Genomic DNA, 27,535 nt, shown 5'->3' on the forward strand with positions numbered 1-27,535 from the left:
GTTTTGCTCACAGAGCGATTTGTATACTACAATTATAAATGAATTTTTTTTTTTGCGCTGACATATATTCCAATATTTATATATGATAATTATATTTTTTTCATTTCTGATGGTTGGATACTAAACTTCAGGCAATGACAAAAAAAGGAGCCAAAAATGAACTCTTAATCTTGAAAACTAAGCGTGCTGTGATTTTTTGAAAAAAACATTTTTTCCGCTTCGGCACTCACTTATGAATGCCGGCGGCATACGGGAGACGATTTTTAAAATACCGCTTCGGCGTTTAGGGGTTAATACGTGCTATAATATGTACCTGTAAATAAAGTGTATTAGTGTGCATGGTATACAAGAAATACTGTACGTACATACATATGTATGTAGTAAAATGTGGAACCTTTCCTTTCGAGTGAGGCTATCTCCAAAAGTGGCGACAGAGGAGGACAAACGGCTGAAAATTTGTTACGTAGTACGTACACCTAACGAAACACATTAAAAATGTCAGGAAACATAAAGTAAACTTTACGAAACACATTAACAAAACCGTAACACTTAATTTTACAAAAAACTTAAAATTAAATTTTTTTTTTTTTTTTTTTTTTTTTTTTTTTTTTACAAAATTTCAATTTCTTCACCGAATGGATGCCAGTCCGTTTACAGAATTTTTTTAACCATCCATGAGAAGCCTTGAAGTCTGGTTGCCATCGATGTCCCTTCTCCTCCGTCATCTTCGGCCTGGGCAATCAAATCGCCGAAAATAGTGCTGGCCTTCTGGCAGATTGCCGTAGCTGCTTTGATGGCTTCCTTCTGCTTAAGATTGGTGCCTATTGTCGACGGATTTCGGCCGTATTCCTTAGCGATCACACTCAACCGCATGCCAGCTTCCTACTTTTTTATTATCTCCATTTTTGTCTGCATAGAAAGCATCCTCTTCTTTCCGTGAACTTCAGCAACTTTCTTGGGACCCATGACACTATACTGTACGCAATTAAGTTATGTAGTATACTAATTAAGTTCTCACACAACACGATAAAGTTAGTACCAACGAACGCATAACACGAACTTACGTTAACAAACAAATCGTATATGTGAACGAACGAATTCCGCTTGCATATGATAACGCTGGTGCGAAGCAATGGCTGAAGAAGAACGCCACTATGAAGATGCATGATGGGAGAGATGCTGACCAATAGAAGAGCAGGATCTTATGGCGTGGACTAGCATCAGGAACAAATGGGAGAGTGGGAGGATGGTGGCAAGTCTACTCAGTTGTCCGGGTGAATCTCGGGACTTTACAGCAACAACCTTTCGTATCCTGAACTATTTTCGTATGTAGAGCCGCAAAAATCTTCGTATTTGCTTTCGTAACTCGAATTTTTCGTAAGTTGAGCCTTTCGTATGTCGAGGTACATGTGTATATATATATATATAGATATAGTATAATATATATATATATATTGTGATGAAGTGGCCTAGAGTATCTGGGTCTGGACACCATTAATATTTGTTAACCCAAATTGCCAAGTATCTGGTTAGTTCACTTACCATTTGTACTTGTTAGCACAAGAGACCCTTTTATTCCTGAGTCTTGGACACCCCTTTGACCTTAGGGGCACAGGGTTTGTTCAAGTACCATGGTTATTACTTACCTCACTACAGCCCAAACCACCTGACACTTCATCATAAATACTAAACGACTGAATACTCTAAAGGTAATAGTGATCCCTTATAGAACTGAACAGTCAAGAAAGCAATCAGTCTAAGTTCATTAAAATGGATGTGAGGTAATCTTAATTAAAGGGCATCACTCCTGCAATTTCAAATCTAAGTATTTCCCTGATTCTGATTCATTTGAGGGAAACGGCACAATTACCACTCTATATTTCTACCTAAACAAAAATAAAATATAATACTGGTGATATAATAAAATGCTCATATAAATTTTAAATACAAAAATTTATTTCTAAATTCAGCATTTATAAGTGAAATTGACAATCTCAGGGAAATTGTTATTACTTGAAAACAAAAGTTTAATTAATTCTTGAATTAATTATTAAGCAAAATCAAATCAAAGTTTATCAAGAAAATTAATTAAATTAAATTACAAAGCAATAATCAAATTTGAAATGAAATTTAATTAAATACAAATTAATTCACAAAGTGTAAGATTCAAAATTTACACAATCAAAATAATTCAAACTAATTAAACAAAATGCAGAAAATGCAAAAACACATAATGCATGATATGAGGACAATTAAAGCATTGACAGCACAAATATTAAGCATATAAAATGAACATGTCAAATGTACAAGGCAAAAGAAAAATGCATAAAAATAATTATTATTTCAAACACGGTAACATAAATCCTTGAAGTGCACTTCAAAACATTTGTAAAATACCTGTATACGCCATTGCAGCTCCAATCAAAAGCCAAGGCCTGTTATAATTTCAACCTCTTCAATATTTTTGTGGGCGCCTTCACAAAAATAATATTAATAACACTATGTTCAGATTCCACAAAGAACACATATATTACTAAGAATTATATATGAATGAGTGACCACCTTATATATATACGTGAATTACGTTACGGTAATCTCGAGTGAGCGAGCGAGAGAGATAGAGAGATTTGAGAGCAATGCTACACTAACGCACGCCGCTACGTCTCAAAAGCGAATCAATATTTTATATGCGTAACTATGCGTAATAGGGTGAATGGGTGTAGTTGAGTGTACACGTCCGAGACGAAAACATATTACGTCATCTCTATAACGAATAGGGCCTCTGGCTGCGTTCGCACTTGTCTATGAACAACGCCCCCTTGTTTCGTTACAGGCCTGATCAGGACGAAAAAAAAAATTAGCTTAGCTAAGGCCTTCTCAAGAAGTGAAAAACAACCCTCTCGGAGGCTTACATATAAGCGCTTATCTCTCTCTGTGTCTTACGTATGTTTCAAAATGAAAGTTGCACGACTTAATATGTGTTATCATTATATGTGGGAATCTGAACACAAAAACATACATTTCATAACATGATACACAGGTTCTGAGGTGAATTAATCATATTGCCAAAATTATAATTGCATTACAAAACTTACATTATAAGTAAATATTATTAATAATATATATAATATATATATATAGATATATATATTATATTATATATATATATATATATATATAATAATATTTTTTTTAAATTTTTTTATTCTGGTACAAGTATAACTAAAAGGAATGCAGGAGAAAAACTTTTGTTTTGGCAGAAAACTAAATAATATACAAAACACCAATACAGATAAAATAAAATAAATATATAACTAAATATAAAATCAATGCATAATACTCACTCGTAATCCTGACTCTTAGTTCTATTCTTGTTTTCTCCCTCCTCCATAGAATAGTTGCATTTTTTTCTTCTCGACATGATGAGGTACAGGTGGAGGAGGGAGACGCGCGCTGTTACTGCTGAAGGCGGTGGCCCGCTGCACCCTCTGTTGTCCCTTGGGCAGGCGCACTCCAATATATGACCGCAGTGTGGTACTTGCGGTCACACTCCCCGATCCTGCAAAGTGCTATATTGCAGGTGCGACAGACGAACCGGGAGTTTCTCCTTCTGCCATTCATGTGGCACGCCTTGCACTGTTTCTGCCTGCGTCCTTGAAGGGGGTCCAGTGTGTGATCCCCTGGCTTGCAGCCGACACACAGGGAAGTCGGAATCTGAGTGCGAGCAGGATCATCAAGGGCAGCGGCAGCAGGGGTGTCGGCAGTAGGGACGGCGGCAGCAGGGGTGTCGGCAGCAGAGGCGTCGGCAGCAGGGATGGCGGCAGCAGGGGCGTCGGCAGCAGGGGCGTCAGCGGCAGGAGCAGGACAACCGAGGTTGGCCCTCCTAACATCTGCCCTTTCCTCTAGGGGCAGATCTGGAGCTCGGGGCAGGAGGGTGGTGATGGAAGGCCACTAATCGGGATTAAAGTTTATGAGAGCATTCCTGGCCACCTCGAGAAACTGGATATGGGACAACCTCCGGAGATCTGAATTGTACCCACAGTAGAGGATGTAGGCATTCTGGAGGGCCAACTGAAGTATGTATTTGAGGAGCTTCTGCGTCCATCTACTTGTTCTCTTGGCAAAGGGATAATACTGGATGAGTTGATCAAAGAGATCAACTCCTCCTATGTGCCTGTTGTAGTGTCCAATGATGGTAGGCCGCTCGACAAAAAACTCCTCATACATAACTCGGCCCTGCCGACGTGTCTTCTTCCACTGAACGACCTCTTCTTGGATGGGCTCATGACTCGTCGTAATCATGGGGACAAGTCGGACCCCCTTCCAACAGATGACGAAGACATCTCCCTTCCGCCGCTACTCTGTCTTTCCTCTTGCCAGATGTTGCGGCTGGCTATCAAACCTCTTGAGGACATTCGGGGCCCCAGGCACCAACCGAAGGGTACCACTGACGTGCACACCTGCTTCATACAGTTCCTGGGCCAGGGATACCAAGTTATAATAATTATCCATAAACAGGTGGTATCCCTGGTTACGGAAACGATCCACAAGACCGAATACAGTGTCACGTAGCATGGAGAAGACCCCGCAGTACACCGAGAAGTCCACGATGTATCCAGTGTTGGACTCTGTAATAAAAAATAACTTTACACCAAATTTCTTTGACTTCTTGGGGTTGTACACTTCTATGCTAAGACGTTCTTTCTAAGGCATCATCCCCTCATCCAAAGAAAGGTTCTTGCCAGGAACCACGAGAAACTGGCACCGTTCACGAATGTAATCCAACACTGGGCGGACTAAGATGAGGCGGTCGGGCTTATTCCGGGGTATGGTCCTTCGGTTGAAGGTGTTGAAATAAATACCTGTCCAGTGCCAGGAAACTATCACGGGCCATAATGCCGGGCACATTGGGCATACTTGAAAAAAAAATTCCGCCCCCAATATTGCCTGACGTCAGCAGCAGGCATCATTCCAAAAAAAATGTGGAGCCCCCAAAAATATGCCATGTCGGTGAGGTTGCAGCCCCGCCAGTGATACGACAACATCGTCCACAGTTTGTCACTGCAGTACCGAGCGTAGTCTGTCATCTCTGCTACCAGGTATTCCAGCAATTACCGCATCAGGAACAGCTGAATGAACCTCAGAGCAGTGAGAGGAACAGGTACGGTGAGTCCAGGTGCTGCTGTGAATGGGTGCATGTTAGGTGGGGTGGGGTGGGATCCTCCAACCACCCCTTGTCACTTTCGGACATACAGCCTCCCCACTGCTCCATCTCCCTCGCTTTCACCCTCGCTCTCGTTTTCGTCCTCAACAACAAAACTCTACAACTCCTCCTCAGGCTCCCCTTCATATGCACAAAAACCACTAAATTTAAGCTCACTTTCAGCCTGTGACTCCCGTACGGCCATTGGGGGCAAATATTCATCATCACTTTACAGCGGGAGTGATGTCCTCGTCACTAGATGACCAACTGCCATCAAAAGGAGGACTTGCAGCCTGCTCTCAATAGAGTTCAAATAAGAATTCGTCAATGTCCTTTTGTTGGAGACCTCCCAAATGTCTATGAATGCCCCTCAGGACACCCCGATGCTTCCTAGGGGTCATAAAAGGCACACAATGTAGTCCTTGGACACTTTCGGCCACACGAGGCCACACAACACAGCGTTGGGAAGCTGGGTCATCTTGGGTGCTTGGTCCCTCTCCAGCATCCAAGTCCAAAATGCCTCACACGATCCCTACCGACAGGCAAAACGCGCCTTTCGCGCTCCAGACAACGTTGAGACATCTCTACGTATGTCTTGTACCACCACAAATACTTAAACACTCGCAAAAGTTCGGCAAAACACGAATGCGGCAAGAGATCGCCCTTGGATGACACGTCGCTGATGCTTGCTGGTGTGAGAAGAAGCAATTCGCGCATGTGCGGCTGGATAACGCTTGTTAACAAAACAACAGCTTGATCCGTGAACTCCCAGCATCCCTCAATGCGCGTGATTCAAAATTTTTCGCCAAGTAGGTTTATAACTATTTTTCCGCAAATATTTTTTAAAAGTTTTTAGCGTCTATCTATTTTATGTCAATTAAGCACCCGACAGACAATTTTAGTCGACGTAAAATACGTCCAATAGGCATTTAAGGGTTAATATTAATATTTGAAAATATTAAATCATTTATTTATCATATAAAAAACATTCATCCCTGTAAAAGAGAGAGAAAAAAAAATTATTTGTATCATTTGATATCATTTAATCTTATTAAACTTACTAATACAGTATTAATCAATATTAATTTTTGAAAATTATTAAATAATTTTTGTATCATAAAAATGTATTAAGTCATGAAAAGAACATTAAGATACACTAATTACTGATTATTTTGGTTGGAAAGCCCTGTGAATAAGCAAATTTCCTGCAAATAATTGGTAGATTTGGTCCATAGAGAAATCTGCGAATCCTGAGAACGCAATGGATTTTAACATTGCTTATATGTAGGATATAGCTTTCCTAAGGGTCTCTTGACAGATTTCAATGTATCAGTGTTGTCAACACTTTTTGGGAAAGTGTACAGTAATACCTCAGTCTTACGCGATTCGAGTTATGCTAATTGACAATAGCACAAACTTTTCATTGGAACCAAACTAATTATCACACGTGAGTATTTCACAGACGCGAACGCAAATGCAACATTTTCAAATCCTGGAGAAACCCTGCAAAAGTGTTTAAATTTTTTTATGTAATTTATAAATTTTCAAGCCTTTATGTGTAAATTGAACATTAAATAATAAAAATAATGATTCTCTCTCTCTCTCTCTCTACTCTCTCATCGCTACTATCTCTCCCTGCTCTCGGTCTCGTCTCTCATCACTCTCCTCTCTCTCTCTCTCTCTCTTACTGAGATGAGAGAATTTTTATGGCACATGTAGTATGTTTGTATTATGTGTATAGGAGGGGTGGGTGGTGTCAAATTCAGTGCTTATTTATCATTGGATGCCACCATGCGAGTGCCATTGTAGTGCTGAGAAGGGGGCAGGCAAATTCTGCTCTACAGCAGCTAAATTTTGATTGGTGCTCGTTGCGGGTCACCTGGTAGCTGTAGGTAGCAGAAAAGTCTCATGGGCGATATTTATTGATGGCTTTTCTTTTTCTATATGAAAGGCTTCCAAGGGCACAGTCTGTGATGGGTTATGGCTTGATCAGTAATTTCAATATTCATGATATTAATATCTTGTTTTTTAATTAGTTGGTTGTGGGCAGTTTTAGCATAATTGAAGATCGCTCCTTTTTTTGGCATGGCAGGAAATTCTATTTGAAAATCACATCGTGGTCATCCCGATGTCACTGCCAAGGCTTCCTTGGATGGGGCATAAATAACGGTAAATCATGTTGGTTTTCTTGAGAGGGTCCTGCTGATGGGCGGCTTGATTATTCTTCATTACCAAACTGCTTGTTTTTTGGTTCTTGTAATAAATTACTACACTGATCTTCTGGGGGTTGGTGGTGCTGATGTCCTCAATGAATTTTCGGAGGGTGCGCTCATCATCTTTGTACTTCCTTTGGAAGAAGCCTCTATAGAAGAGATCTATATGCTCATGGATGTCGGGGCGCGGCGCCTACTGGTACAAATTCTCAACATTCCTATCTGCAGGAATGTCTAGAACTGGTACCAGCAGGAGCTGTGCCCCGACGTCCCTGCTCATATAGAGATCTTCTATAGAGGTTTCTTCCACAGGAAGGACAAGATGACAAGCGTGCCCTCCAGAAAATCATTGAGAATGTCAGCGCCACAATCCCGAGAAGAAGATCAATGTAGCAATTTTTTACAAGAACCAAAAACAAGCAGTTTGATAAGTAAGAATAATCAAGCCGTCCCTCAGCATGATCCTCTCAATAAAACCAACATGATTTGCCATCATTTATGACCTGTCCTAGGATGTCTTGGCAGTTACATCAGGATGACCACGATGCATTTTCTAAAAGAATTTCCTGCCATGTCCAAGAGGGAGCAATCCTCAAGCATATTAAAATTGCCCATAACCAACGAATTAAACTATGACATTATCCCGAATATTGAAATTATTGATCATGCCATAGACCATCACCAACTGCGCCTCTTGGAAGCCTTGCATATAGGAAAAGAAAAGCCAACAATGAATATCACCCAAGAGACTTTTAAGCTCCCTACAGCTACTAGGAGACTCGCAATGAGCACCCCACGCAACATAAGCACCAATCAAAATTTAGCTGCTGTAGATACCTGCTCCTTCTCAGCACTACAATGATGCTGGCATGCAAGACCAGCCTCAACCATCGACACACAAGAGACAGCTTAGACCAAGAAGGATGCCCCCAGGTATCCAATGATAAATAATTAATAATATTATTAATATAGCTGTAATGACAAAATGATGCACATAAAGAATGCTTTTCCTCATCTTTCTTTTTAACTTCACAGAAGCTCAAAGTCCAGAGCTGCAAAATATGTCAAGTAATGTGACAGGAGGGAGAGTGTTGCCCATTAGCAATCAATGATTTTTACATAATTCTCTCTCTCTCTCTCTCTCTCTCTCTCTCTCTCTCTCTCTCTCTCTCTCTCTCTCTCTCTCTCTCTCTCTCTCTTCCTTTCCATACGTATGTAATCTTCACACACTCCTACATTTTTACCACCCATTTATTTCGTTTTTCAAGGGTAATGTATTAAGCTAAATTTTAAATGAAATCACAGCAATTTTAATTTCTGTAAAAAGTTAGCTTAATATTAATACTAATATAAAGACAATCTCTCTCTCTCTCTCTCTCTCTCTCTCTCTCTCTCTCTCTCTCTCTCTCTCTCATAGGGGGTTAGCGCCTTCAGTGCACCTTATGCAGTGCACTGTAGGCATTAAGGTTCTTTGCAGTGTGCCTTCGATCCCTAGCTGCAGCCCCTATTGTTTCTTTTACTGTACCTCCTTTCATATTCTCTTCCATCTTACTTTCCACCCTCTCCTAACAATTGCTTCATACTGCATCTGCGAGGTTTTCCTTCTATTACACCTATCAACCCTTTTACTGTCAGTTTCCGTTTCAACTCTGAATGGCAAGAGCAAGCAGAGGTAGATTAATAGTGCCCAAAAATATACCAGGAAAAATAAGGAAAGCACACAGGACATTAATCCACTACGCACCAGCATCGATAATGCAGCGTCTATTCAATGCGTTGCCAGCTCATCTGAGGAATATATCAGGAGTGAGCGTAGATGTGTTTAAGAATAAGCTCGACAAATATCTAAACTGCATCCCAGACCATCCAAGATTGGAAGATGCAAAATATACCGGAAGATGTACTAGCAACTCTCTGGTAGACATTAGAGGTGCCTCACACTGAGGGACCTGGGGCAACCCGAACAAGATGTAAGGTCTGTAAAGGTAAGGCCTCATAGGTCCCAGTGCTTGGCCTTTGGCCTAATTTCCATATTCAATTCAATTTAATTATCTCTCTCTCTCTCTCTCTCTCTCTCTCTCTCTCTCTCTCTCTCTCTCTCTCTCTCTCTCTCTCTCTCTCTCTCTCAAGTTAGCATAGTGGTAGATAATTTTTAATTTTATCTATTTTTACCTTTACTTTCTAAAACTGTAAATGCCTGTTCTAAAACATAGACACATAACTAAGAGTTGTATTAGTCCAAATAAAAAGCACTGTTTTTTCATGGAAATGAATTTCAGAACAAAGTAAAAGAGACAGAATAAAGAATTTCTTAAAAGTGGTTGGAAAGACTTCAAAAGACAGATCGGTCAGTCGCAAGGGGGAAAGAGAAGAGAAATATTTCCTGTATTTTTACCAACCATTTATTTCTTTTTTTAAGGAAGTTAACTTTTAAATGAAATTACTGTAACTTTAATTTGATTTAAAAGTTAGCATAATATTTAGGGATCGTGATTAGGGTCATATTTAGTGTTCAAACTGTAGAAGTTAACATTTATTAGCATTTTTAGAGACCATGCCAAACTTACACAAAAAGTCCCATTGCCCGAGGGGGGTCTGGAACCTAACCTCACATAAGGTCGGGATATTACTGTGTTCCTAAATGTTAACTGTTGATAGTGTTGTACTGCTATACATTTGCAACTAATGGTAATCAATAATTAACTTTAAATAAAAAAAATTTCTTGTTATTGAATATGAAGTAATCATTTAGTTCAAAATTTGTTTCTTGTTATTGAATATGAAGTAATCATTTAGTTCCTTGTGCCTTCCATGATATAAGAAAATTATGGGTTTTGAAGTTATAACTTCTTAGCATTATTTTGATTTTCCTTAAGACAGATGATTAATTAGGTGAAAAAAGTTATATTGGTTTTCCCTAAGACAAACATTAAGGGTGGTGTTTAATTAAAAAATTATTAAGGAAATCAAGAAGGCTTAGTAAATATTCAGAATTTCTCTTGATAAATTGCCATCATATTAGCCACACTCGTGAGTGAATACCTGCTAAATACATTAGTTCTGAAGGTCTTTAAAGAAAGATATGAAAATTATGTGATAGAATAATTGTAACTCCAGATGGTCAAGTTTGGATACAAATAGCCCAAAAATATTTTTTGTTTTTAAGAAAATATTTTATTTTAAACTTCAGTTATTCAAGTCAGGCTTGATTCTATAAAATAGAAAAAATATTACAAAATCTTGGTTGAATTATTAACAATCATATTGAAAATTAATGCCATTGATATTCAAACCATGCATTGTCTTTCACAGGAATATAGTGATCCACTTATCATTCAGCCAGCGACATTAGACATTGCTACAATAAAAAAGAAAGCTGATGATGAATTGGTAAGTTTTTGTATTGTATTTTTTTATATGGAACATTCTATAAGCTTATAAGGGCTGTATGGGAGGGTAAAGCTTTCCAATTTAGCAAGTAGATAATATAGAATAGATTTATTATTTTTATCTCTCTCTACATATTATTTACCAAATTGCTAATCATTTGATATTTTTAGAATTCATTGACTTTCATTTTTATTCATCAATTACAATAAGAATTATACGCAGGGTATGATATTTTGATAGTGAATATGTAAATGTTTTCTTTAAAAAAAAATTATCTTAAGAGTAGAATTAATAAATAGGGTTAAATTGGAGTATACAGTTCATGACTTGAATGACTTCTTAGAAACATGGAAAAGAAAAATATTAATTACTCTTAGAGGTTAGTGCTGACACATCAGGAATTAATTAGTTAAGTTATTGTGCAGACTACCTTTGCCTTATGATCTAATCTTGATCCCATTATTGCTGACAATTGCAATTTTTGAAAAAAATCTGTTTACAAAAGCTTAATATTGACACATTCGTAAATGAGAAAGAAGTACATAATACAAAGTATGTAAACAATTAATGTGACAGATTGGTTCAATAGAGATATCCCCAGGAAAACCCAAATAAATGGTTACATGCTGCATTTCTGTAGAATTTTTGTTTTCCTGAAAGTTCCTGGCTAGTTTTGTGGAGAATTAATTTATGCTTATTTCATAATGTTCTTATAATAAAAAATTTTAAATGGGGAGACCCATCGATTTTTTTTTACTTTGGAACTGAAGTTAAACATTTTTCCATTTAAGTTTCATGTACATTGATATGAATTTCCAGGGAGTAATGCTACAAGGATCATACCATGGAATCCACCAAGTATCTGGGGTTCGCAACCTCAGCCCTGCACATCAGTGTGGCAAACTCGAAGAGGGGGATGAACTTGTTCAAGTCAACTACCAAACAGTAGTAAGTAAATACCCAGGAAACCATGAAAAATGGGATAGATGAAGATCTAGAACTTTTAGGCACATGCCAGAAGAGTGGAGATAATTCCTTTCACAGCTAACCCCTTGGAGAAAAATTTTGACGTAATATGGTAACGATGATGATAGCTTTCTTACATTAACTGTAAAACTATTTTTTTTTTCTTTTTTTAAGTGTGATACATCAAAGATCTCTATAAATTCCCATTGTCTGTAATTTCTTGAGTTCTCCTAGAGGTGTTTTTCTGTTGCATTATTTTTTTGGACCAACTGTTCATTGCTATCATATGTCCAAACCATCTCACTCAAAGATCAGTTTATCCAGCATCTTTATACCACATCTCTCCTACATTTTCTCTTGTAATTCAAACTTCCCACTATACTCTAGCTGTGAACCTTAAAATATTTTGGTAACACTTTTAATCAATTTCTGTTTTCCTTGTTTGTGCATATTTCCACACCATAAACTAGAACATGCCCTATATGTGTGGTATCTATTTACAGTGGACCCCTGTATTCACGCAGGATGCGTTCCAGCCCTCCCTCTTCCGAATAGCTAGAATCCGCAAATACAGGCAGTCCCTGGCTTACAATGTTCCGAGGTTACAACGCTTTTCAATTAAATTAATCAGAAATTATTTACAGGTTTACGACGCATGTTCCAGGGTTACGGCACCTATAACGCTGATCTGGCAGAAGAAATATGACTCCAAAAATGTAAAATAATCAATATTTGAAGGTTTTCTTGATGACAAATGCAATAAGAATGTAGTTTACATAGTTGTGAATGCACCCAAAGCATTAAAAGTAAGGTTTTCTTAGGATTTTTGATGATGTTCCGGCTTACGACGATTTTCAGCTTACAACGTGTCTCAAGAACAGGACCCCCGTTGTAACCTGGGGACTGCCTGTACTTAGAACCCCTATAAAAATGCTAAGAACTGAGTATTTTGTAGTTCAAACTCAAGAAAAACCTGCCAAAAATGCTGATACCTGGTTTTTTAAAATAGTTTTATCACAAAAAGTGCTTTTAATCATGGAAAATACAGTAATTTGTGAATATTTCTCATAGAAAAATACTACAAATACACAAATTTTTTGCGAATAATGCAAAGATATGGTCCATAGAGAAATCCGTGAATACATGAGTCCACGAATTTCGAAAACGCGAATAAAGGTGCCATTATTTGATCTATATCTCTCCATTTCATCATTGTCACAGCTGCTCTTATGGTTCTGTTGAATTCTGCTTCACAGATCAGTGTGTCCCCAAGGCACAGAATTGCTCTGCCCCTTCTATGACCTAGTTCCTCGTTGGACGAGTGGTTAGGTGCTCTCCCACCGATTCGGTAGTCGCGAGTTCTGCCAATGTGGAATCAGAGGAATTTGTTTCTGGTGATTAGAAACTCATTTCTCTATATAATGAGGTTCAGATCCCACAATAAGCTGTAGGTCGCATTTCTAATCCTTTGGGCCAGCCCTAGGAGAGCTGTGAAGCAGCTCAGTGGTCTGGTTAAACTATGATATATTTTCCTTCTATGACCTGGCTATCTATCACAAGATCGTTTTGAATGTCTCTGTCTTCCCCATTCATCCCTGTAATGCATATCTGTCATTGAAAATCTCATGTTTTAAAGTGAAGCTTACCCCTCTATCATGGCTGTACAGTGTTCGCCCCGTATTCGCAGGGGATGTGTACCAGGGACCCCTGCAAATAGCGCAAACCCTTGAATAGTTAGATCTCTCCTCTAAAAATGCCCATAACTGCCTATCTTGAAAGTTCAAATACCAAATGCATACTCAAAGTATCATCCTATGTCAAAGATACCATTGAATTGGTATTATTAATATAATTCCAAAGTCATCTTAAACATTTTATCATTAGAAATATATAAACAGCCAATAACAGAGAGAGAGAGAGAGAGAGAGAGAGAGAGAGAGAGAGAGAGAGAGAGAGAGAGAGAGAGAGAGAGAGAGAGAGAGAGAGAATAACTTACGATATCAATAGATTGAAAGGAACTTCTATAGGTAACACTTATTTCCCCTCCCATAAATACACATATCTATTCCAGAGAAGGAAGTAAGATAGGACTGAACAATTATGTTTGTCTGTATATCAATTCTTTTGCTGATAGAGAGAGAGAGAGAGAAAGGAGAGAGAAAGAAGAAGAGACGAGAGAGAGAGAGAGAGAGGAAGAAACAGAAAAGAAACACTAAATGTGAACCTTATGTAACATAAACATCAAATTTGCCTTAAATTATTATCATATTAATGTATTAATCTTAGAGACTGTATCAATATAATTTCAAAGTAATCCTAAACATTAGTACTTTAAGAGACTGTATCAATATCAATATAATTTCAAAGTAATCCTAAACATTAGTACCCTTAAAGGTATATACGTACATACATACATACGTACTTCTAACACTTGCAGCCAAGAGAGAGAGAGAGAGAGAGAGAGAGAGAGAGAGAGAGAGAGAGAGAGAGAGAGAGAGAGTTGTCCTTACAGTATTTAAAAGAGTGAAATGGAAAGATTATTGTATTTAAAATACTCACATATGAATTTTGTAATTACATTTATAGTATTATTATTACACATATAGTGTTATTATTGGAAAATATTAATAATAAACTTATTACATGCATGCACCATAAAAAGAATCTCCTCAGTAAGAGAGAGAGAGAATTGCATAAAAACCATTAAATTCGTTGACCATTGTATGGCACTGGTACACAGCTTCCCAGCTCCAAGCGTCACTGAAGTTACGAGAAGGTAGGGAAATTGATACACAAAAGACGAAGGGAAGAATTTTCATTTGAAGTTAGTTATATTATTATTATTATTATTTGAAAATATTAATAAACACATGCATCTACCATAAAAATTCTCATATCACAGTAAGAGAGAGGAGTTATCCTTACATAAGTGAAATGGAAAGGTCATTTTTATCTCTTTAAAATACTACCACATACGAATTTTGTAATTACATTATTATTGTTATTAATTATTATTAGTATTATTATTATTATAATTTTTTTTTTTTTTTTTTTTTTTTTTTTTTTTTGGGGGTTTTTTTTTTTTTTTTTTTTTTTTTTTTTTTTGCTCTATCACAGTCCTCCAATTCGACTGGGTGGTATTTATAGTGTGGGGTTCCGGGTTGCATCCTGCCTCCTTAGGAAAGGTCCATCAACTTTTTCTTACTATGTGTGCCGTTTCTAGGATCACACTCTTCTGCATGAGGCCCGAAGCTACTTCACCGTCTAGTTTTTCTAGATTCCTTTTCAGGGATCTTGGGATCGTGCCTAGTGCTCCTATGATTTATGGGTACGATTTCCGCCCACTGCATATCCCTATCCTTCTTATTTCTATTTTACAGATCTTGATACTTATCCATTTTTTTCCCTCTCTTTCTCTTCAACTCTGGTGTCCCATGGTATTGCGACATCAATGAGTGATACTTTCTTTCTTGACTTTGTCAATCAACGTCACGTCTGGTCTCTGTTTGCACGTATCACCCTATCCGTCCTGATACCATAGTCCCAGAGGATCTTTGCGTGATCGTTTTCTATCACTCCCTCAGGTTGGTGCTCGTACCACTTATTACTGCAAGGTAGCTGATGTTTCTTGCACAGCTCCAGTGGAGGGCTTTTGCCACTGAATCATGCCTCTTTTTGTACTGGTTCTGTGCAAGTGCCGGGCATTCACTTGCTATGTGGTTTATGGTTTCATTTTTCGTATTGCACTTCCTACCATTATGGGAGATGTTATATCCCGTCTATCGTTCTTTGAACATACCTGGTTCTTAGGGCCTGATCTTGTGCCGCTGTTATCATTCTTCAGTTTCCTTCTTTAGCTCTCCCCTCTGTAGCCATTGCCAATTGTCATCGCTGGCTAGATCTTTAGTCTGTCTCATGTATTGTCCGTGCATTGGTTTGTTGTGCCAGTCCTCTGTTCTGTCTGTCATTCTCCTGTCTCTGTATATTTCTGGGTCTTCGTCTACTTTTATTAGTCCTTCTTCCCATGCACTCCTTTAGCCACTCGTCTCAACTGTTTTCAGATATTGCCCCAGTGTTCTGTTCTCGGTGTTGACGCAGTCCTCTATACTTAGTAGCCCTCTCCCTCCTTCCTTTCGTGTTATGTATAGTCTGTCCGTATTTGCTCTTGGGTGTAGTGCTTTGTGTATTGTCCTATGTTTCCTGGTTTTCTAATCTATGCTGCGGAGTTCTGCTTCGTCCATTCCACTATTCCTGCGCTGTATCTGATTACTGGCACTGCCCATATGTGTATGGCTTTTATTCATATTTCCGGCGTTGAGTTTTGACTTGAGTATCGCCTTGAGTCTCTGCATATATTCTTTTCCTGATCGTGTCCTTCATCTCTTGGTGTTTTATATCCCTCCTTCCATTATTCCCAGGTATTTGTATCCTGTCTCATCTATGTGTTTGATGTTGCTCCATCTGGTAGCTTTATCCCTTCAGTTCTCGTTACTTTGCCTTTTTGTATGTTGACTAAGGCGCATTTTTCTATTCCAAACTCCATCCTGATGTCCCCAGATACAATCCTTACAGTCTGGATTAGGGTATCTATTTCCTTGATGCTCTTACCATACAGCTTGATGTTGTCCATGAACATCAGATGGTTGATTCTGTTGCCTCTTTTCTTGAGTTGGTACCCGGCATCCATCTTCTGTAGTACGTTTTGTCATGAATCATGGCTACTACGAAGAGTAGTGGGGACAGTGAGTCGCCCTGGAAGATCCCTCTCCTGATATTAACCTCTGCCTAGTCTTATTCCAGAGCTTGTAAGTATTGTATTCCAGTTGCGCATTGTATTTTTGAGGAAGCTGATGGTGTTTTCCTCTGCCCCATATATTTTCAGGCATTCTATTAGCCATGTGTGTGGTATCATGTCGAAGGCTTTCTTATAGTCTATCCATGCCATGCTTAGGTTGGTTTTCCTTCTCCTACTGTTCTTCATTACCATTTTGTCTATGAGGAGCTGGTCATTTTGTACCCCTACACTTCCTTCTGCAGCCTTTCTGTTGGTGGGGATGGTGTTTGTCTCCGCTAGTAGTTGTATAGCCCTCACTGATGATACCGGTTAGTAACTTGTAATTATTGGTAGGCAGGTGATAGGCCTGTAGTTACGGCTATATTTCCCTTACTCTTGTCTTTTTGTACTAAGGATGTTTTCTTCCTGTGGTCATCCATTTGGGGTGCATGGGGATTTGATTTGAGATACAATGCTGGAGTTGTTCTGCTATTCGTGGGTGTAGGGCCTTGAAGTTTTGAGCCAGTATCCATGGACTTCATCAGGACCTGGGCTTTCCAGTTTGGCATTTTTCTTTAGTTGGTGTCTGACTGTGTCTGTCATTGATCTCTGTGAATCTTGTTTTATTCTCCCTGTTTCTTCTTCCTTGACTTGCTGGAGCCATGTTGCATGTTTGTTGTGTGATACCGGATTACTCCATATGTTTTCCCAGAGTCTCTTACTTGGTTCGGCTTCAGGAATTTCTGGGTGGTTGTCTTCCCCTCTTAGTTGGCTGTTATAGTCTTTTTCTGGTTTGGTTCCGAATAGTTTATTCTGTTGGTATCCCTTATTCCTGTTCATGTACCGTTGGATCTTATGTGCGTTGGCCTTAAGCCTCTGTTTTACATCTTCTATTGTGTTTGTTTAGTCCCCTCTCTTGTACTTTGTATTTCTCGTTGAGTTCCTCCCTTGTTTTCTTGCTTCTTAGCCTTTTTTCTGCCATCTCTTTCAGTTTACTCAAGTCAGATCTCATCACCATGATTTGCTTTTCCAGGCGCCTTTTCCAAGGAGGTTGCTGTTTTGGTTTCTGTTGGGTTGGTTGTGCTGGTGGTGTTGGTGTTCGAATCCCCATCAGTTCTGCTACTAATCTTGCTCCTGCATATACCAAGTTATTTGTTTCTGTGATACTGGTGGTGTGTATTATGCCCATTATTTCATTGACCTCACTTGTTTTATCCCTTAATTTCTTGGTGTTGTAGGCTTTCATGGAGGGGATCTTTGTTCTCTCTGTATCTGGCTTCCATCCATTGTCTAATCTTTTCTACCCATTCCGTCCTCTCTGTTACTTCGTCGGTGTTTCTTCGTGTGTCGTTGTTTGATACCTCATCCTCCCTGTCGTCTTCTGTGGCATCGTCTCTCAGTTCGTCTTCGTGTAATTCGTTGTCATGTGACATTTCCCTTTCCAGTTCTTCTCTTTCTGTTGGGGAGAGCCAGTTGTTTTTCTTTATGTTCCTTACTTGGTCTGCCAGCCTCTGCTCTGTTTGGGGGGTGTTATTCTCTCATTCCAGATGTTGACCAATCTTCTTCTATATCCTCTCTCCGTCGGGTGCTTCTGATGTAGCATCTCCATATTTTCCTTATTTTTTCTCTTGTCCATTTCTTCCTTTTTGCTTCTGTAGCTACAATCTCAGGCTGTTTGATTACTTTCGTTGTGGTGATCAGTTGCTGGATGACGACCTCCAAGTACCTGACCGTCTTCCCCTTCAATTGGGTTGAATACCTGGTTGCCGGACGAAGCTCCTCTGTTGCCAGAGGTTCCATTTATGTCATTGTCGTTTATTCCTTCATTTCTTTCCATCATTGCTGAGTTTTGCTACTTAACCCATAGCTGGACCCTACCCCATCAGGGATAGGTACTCATTTACAGCTGAGTAGACTGAGGAAATTATGGTAAAGATCCTTTCCCAAGGAATCAACGCCGAAGGGAGACGGGTCCACCCATCCAACGACTGACAGCCCCAATGTGCTTAACTTGACTTAAGTCCATTGAGGACCTAACCCACTCCTCCACGGCGCCACATTGTTGTTATTATATTATTATTATTATTTATTATTTATTATTATTATTATATATACATATATATGTTTTTTTTTTTTTTTTTTTTTTTTTGTTTTTTTTTTTTTTTTTTTTTTTTTTTTTTTTGCTCTATCACAGTCCTCCAATTCGACTGGGTGGTATTTATAGTGTGGGGTTCCGGGTTGCATCCTGCCTCCTTAGGAGTCCATCACTCTTACTATGTGTGCCGTTTCTAGGATCGCACTCTTCTGCATGAGTCCTGGAGCTACTTCAGTCTCTAGTTTTTCTAGATTCCCTTTCAGGGATCTTGGGATCGTGCCTAGTGCTCCTATGATTATGGGTACGATTTCACTGGCATATCCCATATCCTTCTTATTCTATTTTCAGATCTTGATACTTATCCAATTTTTCCCTCTCTTTCTCTTCAACTCTGGTGTCCCATGGTATTGCGACATCAATGAGTGATACTTCTTCTTGACTTGTCAATCAACGTCACTCTGTCTGTTTGCACGTATCACCCTATCCGTTCTGATACCATAGTCCCAAAGGATCTTTGCCTGATCGTTTTCTATCACTCCTTCAGGTTGGTGCTCGTAACCACTTATTACTGCAAGGTAGCTGATGTTTCTTGCACAGGCTCCAGTGGAGGGCTTTTTGCTACTGAATCATGCCTCTTTTTGTACTGGTTCTGTGCAAGTGCCGGGCATTCACTTGCTATGTGGTTTATGGTTTCACTTTTCGTATTGCACTTCCTACATATGGGAGAGATGTTATTTCCGTCTATCGTACTTGAACATATCTGGTTCTTAGGGCCTGATCTTGTGCCGCTGTTATCATTCCTTCAGTTTCCTTCTTTAGCTCTCCCCTCTGTAGCCATTGCCAATTGTCATCGCTGGCTAGTTCTTTAGTCTGCTCATGTATTGTCCGTGCATTGGTTTGTTGTGCCAGTCCTCTGTTCTTTCTGTCTTTCTCCTGTCTCTGTATATTTTCTGGTCTTTGTCTGCTTTTATTAGTCCTCTTCCCATGCACTCTTTAGCCACTCGTCTTCACTGGTTTTCAGATATTGCCCCAGTGCTCTGTTTCGATGTTGACGCAGTCCTCTATACTTAGTAGTCCTCTCCCTCCTTCCTTTCGTGTTATGTATAGTCTGTCCGTATTTGCTCTTGGGTGTAGTGCTTTGTGTATTGTCATATGTTTCCTGGTTTTTCTGATCTATGCTGCGGAGTTCTGCTTCGTCCATTCCACTATTCCTGCGCTGTATATGATTACTGGCACTGCCCATTGTGGTTTATGGCTTTTTATCATATTTCCGGCGTTGAGTTTTTGACTTGAGTATCGCCTTGAGTCTCTGCATATATTCTTTCCTGATCGTGTCCTTCATCTCTTGGTGTTTTATATCTCCTCCTTCCATTACTCCCAGGTATTTGTATCCTGTCCATCTATGTGTTTTTGATGTTGCTCCCATCTGGTAGCTTTATCCCTTCAGATCTCGTTACTTTTGCCTTTTTGTATGTTGACTAAGGCGCATTTTTCTATTCCAAACTCCATCCTGATGTCCCCAGATACAATCCTTACAGTCTGGATTAGGGAATCTATTTCCTTGATGCTCTTACCATACAGCTTGATGTCGTCCATGAACATCAGATGGTTGATTCTGTTGCCTCTTTTCTTGAGTTGGTACCCGGCATCCATCTTCTGTAGTACTTTTGTCATGGGAATCATGGCTACTACAAAGAGTAGTGGGGACAGTGAGTCGCCCTGGAAGATCCCTCTCCTGATATTAACCTCTGCTAGTCTTATTCCCAGAGCTTGTAAGTATTGTATTCCAGTTGCGCATTAGTATTTTTGAGGAAGCTGATGGTATTTTCCTCTGCCCCATATATTTTCAGGCATTCTATTAGCCATGTGTGTGGTATCATTATATTATTATTATTATTATTATTATTATTATTATTATTATTATTATTATTATTATTATTATCATCAACTGAAAAATATCAATAAACATTTTACATACTTTAAATATACAAAATTCTTTCATCTCAGTAAAGAGAGAGAGAGAGTGTGTATTTATCTCTGTTCTCTCAGAAAATACTTATATTGCTTCCAGCGAAACAGTTGGAAGAGGGGAGTTACCACTTATGACATACAATTTATCTTGGCAATGAGGCAAGAGAGAGAGAGAGAGAGAGACCGAGAGAGAGAGTACGAAGAGAGAGAGGAGAGAGAAGAGTTATCCTTAATTAAAAGAGTTGAATTGGATATAGAACTTATTGATTTATTTTTTAAAATGCTATCACATTAATATTGAACTTTTGTAACTTTACAGTTATTATTAATTAAATCATTATTATTATGATCCTATTATTATTATTCCTTCATTATTATTATTAATTAAGTTATTATTATTTTTATTTTGAAAGTATTAAAAAAACAAAATAAGTACATGTTACTATAAAAAATTCTTGTAGTCTCAGTTAAATGAGAAGAGAGATGAGAGAGAGAGAGAGGAGACGAGGATGAGACGAATGAGGAGACAGATGAGAGACGGAGACGAGAGACGAGAGACGAGGAAGAGAAATTTCATGGAAACACTTGGTGTCAACAACCCAAACAGCTGCCTCACCCCCTCCGTCCCATTACTTAATTAATTGCTTTGACCAGTTTTAGTGTACCTGGATTTGAGAGGGAAAAGACTGGGATTTATATTAATTTTTCAAATTTATAAAACTACAAAGTCTTACTAATTCAACTGTTTAGTATTTTCTTTAATGAATTAATGTTATTGCTGTATAGATTAATATTAATATTTGAAAAATATGAAATCAATTATTTACAATACAAAAAAACCATACATTACATCTTGTAGGAGAAGAGAGAAGAGAGAGAGAGGTAGAGATGAGAGCGGATCGAGAGAGGAGAGTTTATTGAACTTTTTACTATGTGATATCATTTAATCTTATTAAAACTTATTAATACAGTATTAAACCCTTTAACCCCCCGATGATTGGAATGTATTAAACGTCGATATAAATTGTCTGTTGGGTGCTGATTGGACCGTATGGTACGTCGATATTAAAAAAAGTTTTTTTAAAAAATTCGCCGGAAAAAATACTTAGAGGCCTACAGGCGAAAACTTTTGAATCATCGTGCCTTATGGGGGATGCTGTGGGAGCTCACGGATGCAAGGCTGTTGGTTTGTATTACAATTGTGACCCTGGCGGCGCAAGCGCGGAATTCTTTCTTTCTTTTCACACTAAAAAGCATCCAGTGACACAATCTCAGAAATTATTTCGTCAACTTTGACATAATTTTTTTGGCACCAATTTTAGAATTAGCCATGTTTCATGGGAGTATTTATATATGGAAAATGTGGCGCCAATTTCATGTAGAATACAAGTAAAAACAACTCATGGTTGTAAGCTTTTATCCAGTTTTGAAATATTTTGAACATAAATAAAATTGATTAAGTGGGCCACAAAAATTTCAACCTCCTTAGGTTTCAACTTTGTACTCGACCTAAATGGTAAAACAAAAAAAAATAGCATTTGTAAGCTAAAAAATCTATATTTTAATAATATTCAAATCATTTACCTTCATTGTTTGCAACAAAATTGCGGAAGGTCTCTAGCAACAATATTTAGAGTTTCATGGTGGAATTTTTATGAAAAAAAAAACTTTTCATTTACCTTAAATCCTGCGACGGGTAACTTCCGAAAAATTCTAAAATTGTTTTTTTGTCCGATTGTCGTAATGTTTGCCCCCCCCACCCATTGTTTAAATTAAGCCGGTTACATTAAAGTTTTAATAATTGGAAATGTGGCGCATAATTTCATGGTAGAATACAATTAAAAAACAACCCATGGTTGTAGCTTTTATTCAGTTTTGAAATATTTTCATATTAAATAACGATAAGTGCCAAATAAAATTAACCTTTTGGTCAAACTTTGACCTGACAGAAAATGGTTAAAAAAAAACGCCAATTGGTAAGCTTAAAACTCTTTGAACATTCTTTAGTAATATTCAATCACTTTACCTTTATTCTTTTGCAACAAATTGGACAAGTCTTCTAGCACAATATTTCGATTAATGGGAATTTGAATTTGGAAAAAAAAAAAAAAAACAAAAAAAAAAAAAAATTTTCCTTACGTCCATGCGTTACAACCTTACTTGACAAAAAAAACACCAAATCGGAAATTTTTTGTCCGATTGTCGTAATGTTTGCCACCATTTTAAATTAGCTGTAACATTAAAGTTTTTATATATGAAAAATGTGTGCAATTTTATGTAGGAATACAAACGAAAAAAAAACCAAACCATGGTTGTAGATTTTAATCAGGTTTTTGAAATATTTCATATTATAAATAACGATAAGTGCCAAAAATTTTCAAACCTTCGGATCAATTTGAACTTTCGACTCGAACTGAAATGGTTGAAAAAACGCAATTGTTTTAAGCTAAAAACCTATTACACTCTAGTAATATTCAAATCATTTACCTTTATTTTCCAAAAACAAATTGGAAGTCTCTAGACCACAAGATTTCCGGAATTTATGGTGGTGGAAGTGGGGGGGTTTATGGGGGGGGGGGGAGAATTAAATGAAAAAACTTTTTTTCCTTACCGGTTGACCGGCGAAGTTAACCACGTCCGAAAAAATTCTAAAATCCTAAATTTGTTTTTTAGTCCGATTGTCGTAATGTTTGCACCAATTTTAAAATTAGACCGTTACATAGGTTTTAATTATGACATGGAAATAGTGCAAAATTTTGTGTAGAATAAACAGCAAAAAAACCAAACCTATGGTTGTAGCATATTTATCCAGTTCTTTTGAAAATAGTTTAATATAAATAAGTTGTAAATAGAAAAAAATTTGTCCTTCGGTCAAATTTAACTAGGGACCAAAGAAATGGTCGAAAACTGCAATTCGTAAGCTTACAGCACTTACCAGTCTAGTAATATTCAATCAATTACCTTGCAATTTTGCAACAAAACGGGAAGTCTCTAGCACCAATATTTCGATTTATGGTGGGAAATTTTGAAAAACCGCCTTGTTTTTTACGTCCGCCACTTTACGAATTCATGCATCATTTTGTGATAATATTTTAGCTGTGTTAGCCGGTGACGTTTTTCAAAAAACCCCCCCAATGTGTTTAATATAACCAAAATGATCGCAAATTTAGTGTACAATACAACGGAAAAAAATTAACTCTTTGCAGCTTTTAAAACTGTTTTGATCACAAAGCGCGATTTGTTGCTTTTACATACATACAGTAATATTTTAACTTCTCTCTGCTCCTTTCTTCCTACGCAAATCCAACATTCAAACATTTCCAATACTCAGTCTCCAAGTCAGCTGGGGGTGAACGGATCACCGCCGGCGGTTACGGTCCGATTTTTATAACATTCTTTATGCTAAAGTTGATTATTGAAAGCTAAATTTTCATACATTCAACTTACCTGGTCAGATAATACATAGCTATAGACTCCGTCGTTCCCGACAGAATGTTTCAAATGTTCGCCGGCAACTCGCTACAGGTTAGGTCAGGTCGATCTTAACCCACCGCCCTGCTCTGGGGGATGGGCGTTGGGCTAGGAAAACTCATTCCCCGTTTTTCGTAATCATAATCTCCGATGTCGCCGGGCTGTATCAACATTGTTGTTACTTCCTTCCTGACTAGAATTCGTTTTTCGGCAAAAGCTTTTGATCATCTATCGACGATATTTGGTTGACGTTACTTGGATCGTTGTTTGGCATTCGCTATAGTGGGACTGTTTTTTGGACTTGGTTTTTTGAGGAATTTGTGAATATGTATGCATTCTAGTGGTTAGTTTCAGAGTGTGATGTGAATGAGGGCTGTAAGGTGAGGATTCCGAAAAGCTTCGGTAGATCCGCCACAACCAGTTGTAGGGGGGTGCAGAATGGTTGGCAATGTTCGATTTGAGAATAACGTGTAAGGAGGTGTGAAGAATCTGACGCTGCAACAAGAGTGGAAGAATCTAACGTCTTACTTGACGAAGTTAGGAGAGGATAGATGAGAGGAAGGGGCGGTTATTAAAAACCCGACACGACTGTCCGTGCCTCTCATGATTTCAATGTCTAGCTTCTGTAGCACTTCCTATGATGATAATAACCATTATTTGTTTCAGGCACCCGTTCACAAATTGCATAATCCCTATAGTTTCTGCTTTCGGAAAAATAGCAGCAACTTAGAGCTTTTCCCTTCAGAAAATGCAGGAAAAAAGTCGCAGCATTGGAAGGTAATGGGAAAAGTGGAATGAGGGGGGCAGTGATATTAGTGTTCCACCCCAGTGTAGTGGAGGGGGCGTCATGGTCGGTCTCGCGACGCTCCCAGGCCTAGAACCTCTTCCAAGCACCCTGGCCCGGAGGAGAAGGAAAAGTCGAAAACGCCGTACGGGGGTAGGGGGTTGTGGAGCAAATCCCCAACGAATCAGGCGGTTCCCATTCGGGCCAGAAATCGATCGTATCGACTGCCAAGGGGGAAGGACAGCTAATAGGAAAAAGCGTCCTTGCGAGAGTGGCTTTTCTTCGTCGAGTTCGCCTTATTCCGAGGAAGAGGATGGAAGGAGTCGAATCTTTCCCGTTCCTTTGAAGAGGAGTATGAAAGAGCATGAGCTCAATTCGAGGTCCCGAGCGCTTCTCAGAAGGAGGAGCGCCTTCGGTAATAAAGAGGGCGAGAATAACCCAGTCAGGATCCTGGGTCTGGTAAGAGATCCTAGAGCGGCCTTTCCAGATCTCCCTATACCTAACTGCTGGATAAGATTCCTCAACCAAGAAAACTTTTGAAGAATATGGCAAGAGCAATTAGCCTTGTTAGTAGGAACTCGTCATAACGGAGGCCATACTTTTCGTAAGAAAGGATGGATAGGCTTCCTATTAAAAAGAATCTAAATACCCTATCTACTGACCATGGCGCGACGCATTCCTTCAGGGGAGTTGTCGCACAGGCGGGGCCATTCTTATTGGGGGGGGGCAGGTGCGTCTAGACCAGGAGGAGGTAAAGGTTTAAAGGAAAGAAGCAACTTCCTGTCTAAGAGCTAGGGCGGGGCCAACCAGCAGCCAGGCGCCGAGATTAGGCGCAACGAGGCCAGTACAAAACAGTCAAGGATCATGCAAGTCAAGCGCCCAAGAGGTTAAGCTGAACGAGGGAAAGAGCCTGTTAGGATGTAGAGCACTTGTGGGAGGGACGGACAAAGCGGTCCCCTACCGGAATCAATACTTTCCTACTAAACAGGACGCATGCTAACGGGATCAGGGAGTATGCTTGGAAAACGGAACGTGCTCCTTACCAGGACCACCAGGGAAGGTCGTCGGGTCTAGAAGTAACTCTCCCCCAAAACCGGCGCCAAGGGGAGTATTCTGAACTAAAATACTCCTCCCAGGCGCCAGGGAGTATTCCGAAGTTTATTACTCCTCCCAGGCGCCAGGAAGGAGTATTACCGAAGCTTATACTCCTCCCAAGGCGCCCAGGACGGTATTCGGAACCTATTAATACTCCTACCACACGCCAGGAGGTATTCAAACAAACAAAATGGCGCCTACTTAAAAAGACAGGAGTATTCGAGGCGCTCTGCGCCTGCCAAGCGCCAGGAGTATTCCAGGCGGGCGGTTACTCCTACCCAGGCGCCAGGGAGTTATTCCGAAGCTTGATACGCCTCCCAAGGCGCACCAGGAGGTAGGTGGAGTATCGGAACTTAATACTCCTACCAACGAGCCAGGAGTATTCTGAACAAAATGCGGCCTACTGAAAGCCAGGAGTATTCGAGGCCGCTCTGAGGCACCTTGCCAGGCGCAGAGGAGTATTTCCCAAAGCAACGTTAACTCCCTACCAGGCGAGATACTCCTGCTGGAAAACCAGGCGCATTTCCTTCGTTATGAAGGGCAGGCCTGGGACACTCGTTAAGAGAGTAAGAGAAGAGGTCAGTAGAAAGAAGAGGCAGCCCTTCTTCCGACGGCCTATCAACCAGAAGATGCCTCGGAGGATGAAATGAAGGAAGGGATCGTTATTTAATTATAAAGTTCTTTTGCGTCCCTTCTGGTTGCGGAGGAATATGGAGAACTCTTTGGGACCGCCAAAGTTGCTCCCCATTTCTCCTCGCTCGCAGTTTTCGAGCACGAAAAACACTCACAAGGTCTTACCTCTTTCCCTTAAAATGGAAGACCTGCTATTTCTATGAGGAGAAGCTCTACAATCTCTGTGACTCCATCGGTTCAAGAAGAAAGAAGGAGTTTAGGGGAAAGGACGGTTCTTTTGTATGCCTACCCGCTAAACTTACAGGGAGGTAGAGGGAATTGGTACCGAAACGGGAGAGGATAATGGGATTATCTCTGTCCGTTTCAGCTGAATCAGACCTTCTCGAGTTTGGTGGATTCGTCGAGAAGGGCACGCCTTGAAATGCAGCCGAAGGTTACATGGGGGCTTTGAACAAACGGACCACCTCATCAATGGGACTTTTTCAACACTTTAGAAGTTTCTTTTTAACAACTTTTACGATTGGTTCACCCTTGGGGTTACCTGGCAAGAAATCTCAAGAAAATGAACACTCTCGACCCAGAAACCCTGGAAATTGCATCCCATTCGCCTGCATTGATAAGGATTGTTCAGGATAGGATCGGCTGAGGTATGCTCCCTATACTGGTTGCAGGAGTTTTAAAGAAAAAGGTCGGGCGGTGGGCACAGTGCTTTCCTTTCCCACGAAGGCCGTTCTTCATTCGCAGAGAGGCCGCCTTATTGTTTGAGCCATCTCTCTGAAAACCTTTTTCCCTCGACAGTTGGTGGAAGGACAAATTCGCGCATTCTCTGACGGGGAAAAAGGCCACCCAAGGATCTCCTTAGGACAATCCTCAAGGAAGAATAGGCCTGTGGGCTAGTGAGGAAAAGAAAGTGGCTTCCGCCCAAGCTCAAGAAAAACAG

At 39.4% G+C, this 27,535-nt stretch overlaps 1 protein-coding gene across 2 annotated transcripts in view; it reads left to right on the forward strand.

Moving 5' to 3' along the window:
* LOC135198457 (uncharacterized) overlaps nt 1-27,535 on the forward strand; it is a 236,539-nt gene that overhangs the window by 67,829 nt on the left and 141,175 nt on the right. For both annotated transcript variants that reach the window (XM_064226023.1, XM_064226032.1), the window contains exons 5-6: nt 10,729-10,806; nt 11,626-11,754. In XM_064226023.1, coding sequence (XP_064082093.1) covers nt 10,729-10,806; nt 11,626-11,754 — 207 coding nt within the window. The remainder of the gene's footprint in view (nt 1-10,728; nt 10,807-11,625; nt 11,755-27,535) is intronic.

Source organism: Macrobrachium nipponense, chromosome 23 (assembly GCF_015104395.2).
Source record: "Macrobrachium nipponense isolate FS-2020 chromosome 23, ASM1510439v2, whole genome shotgun sequence".
NCBI classification, from domain to species: Eukaryota; Metazoa; Arthropoda; class Malacostraca; order Decapoda; family Palaemonidae; genus Macrobrachium; species Macrobrachium nipponense.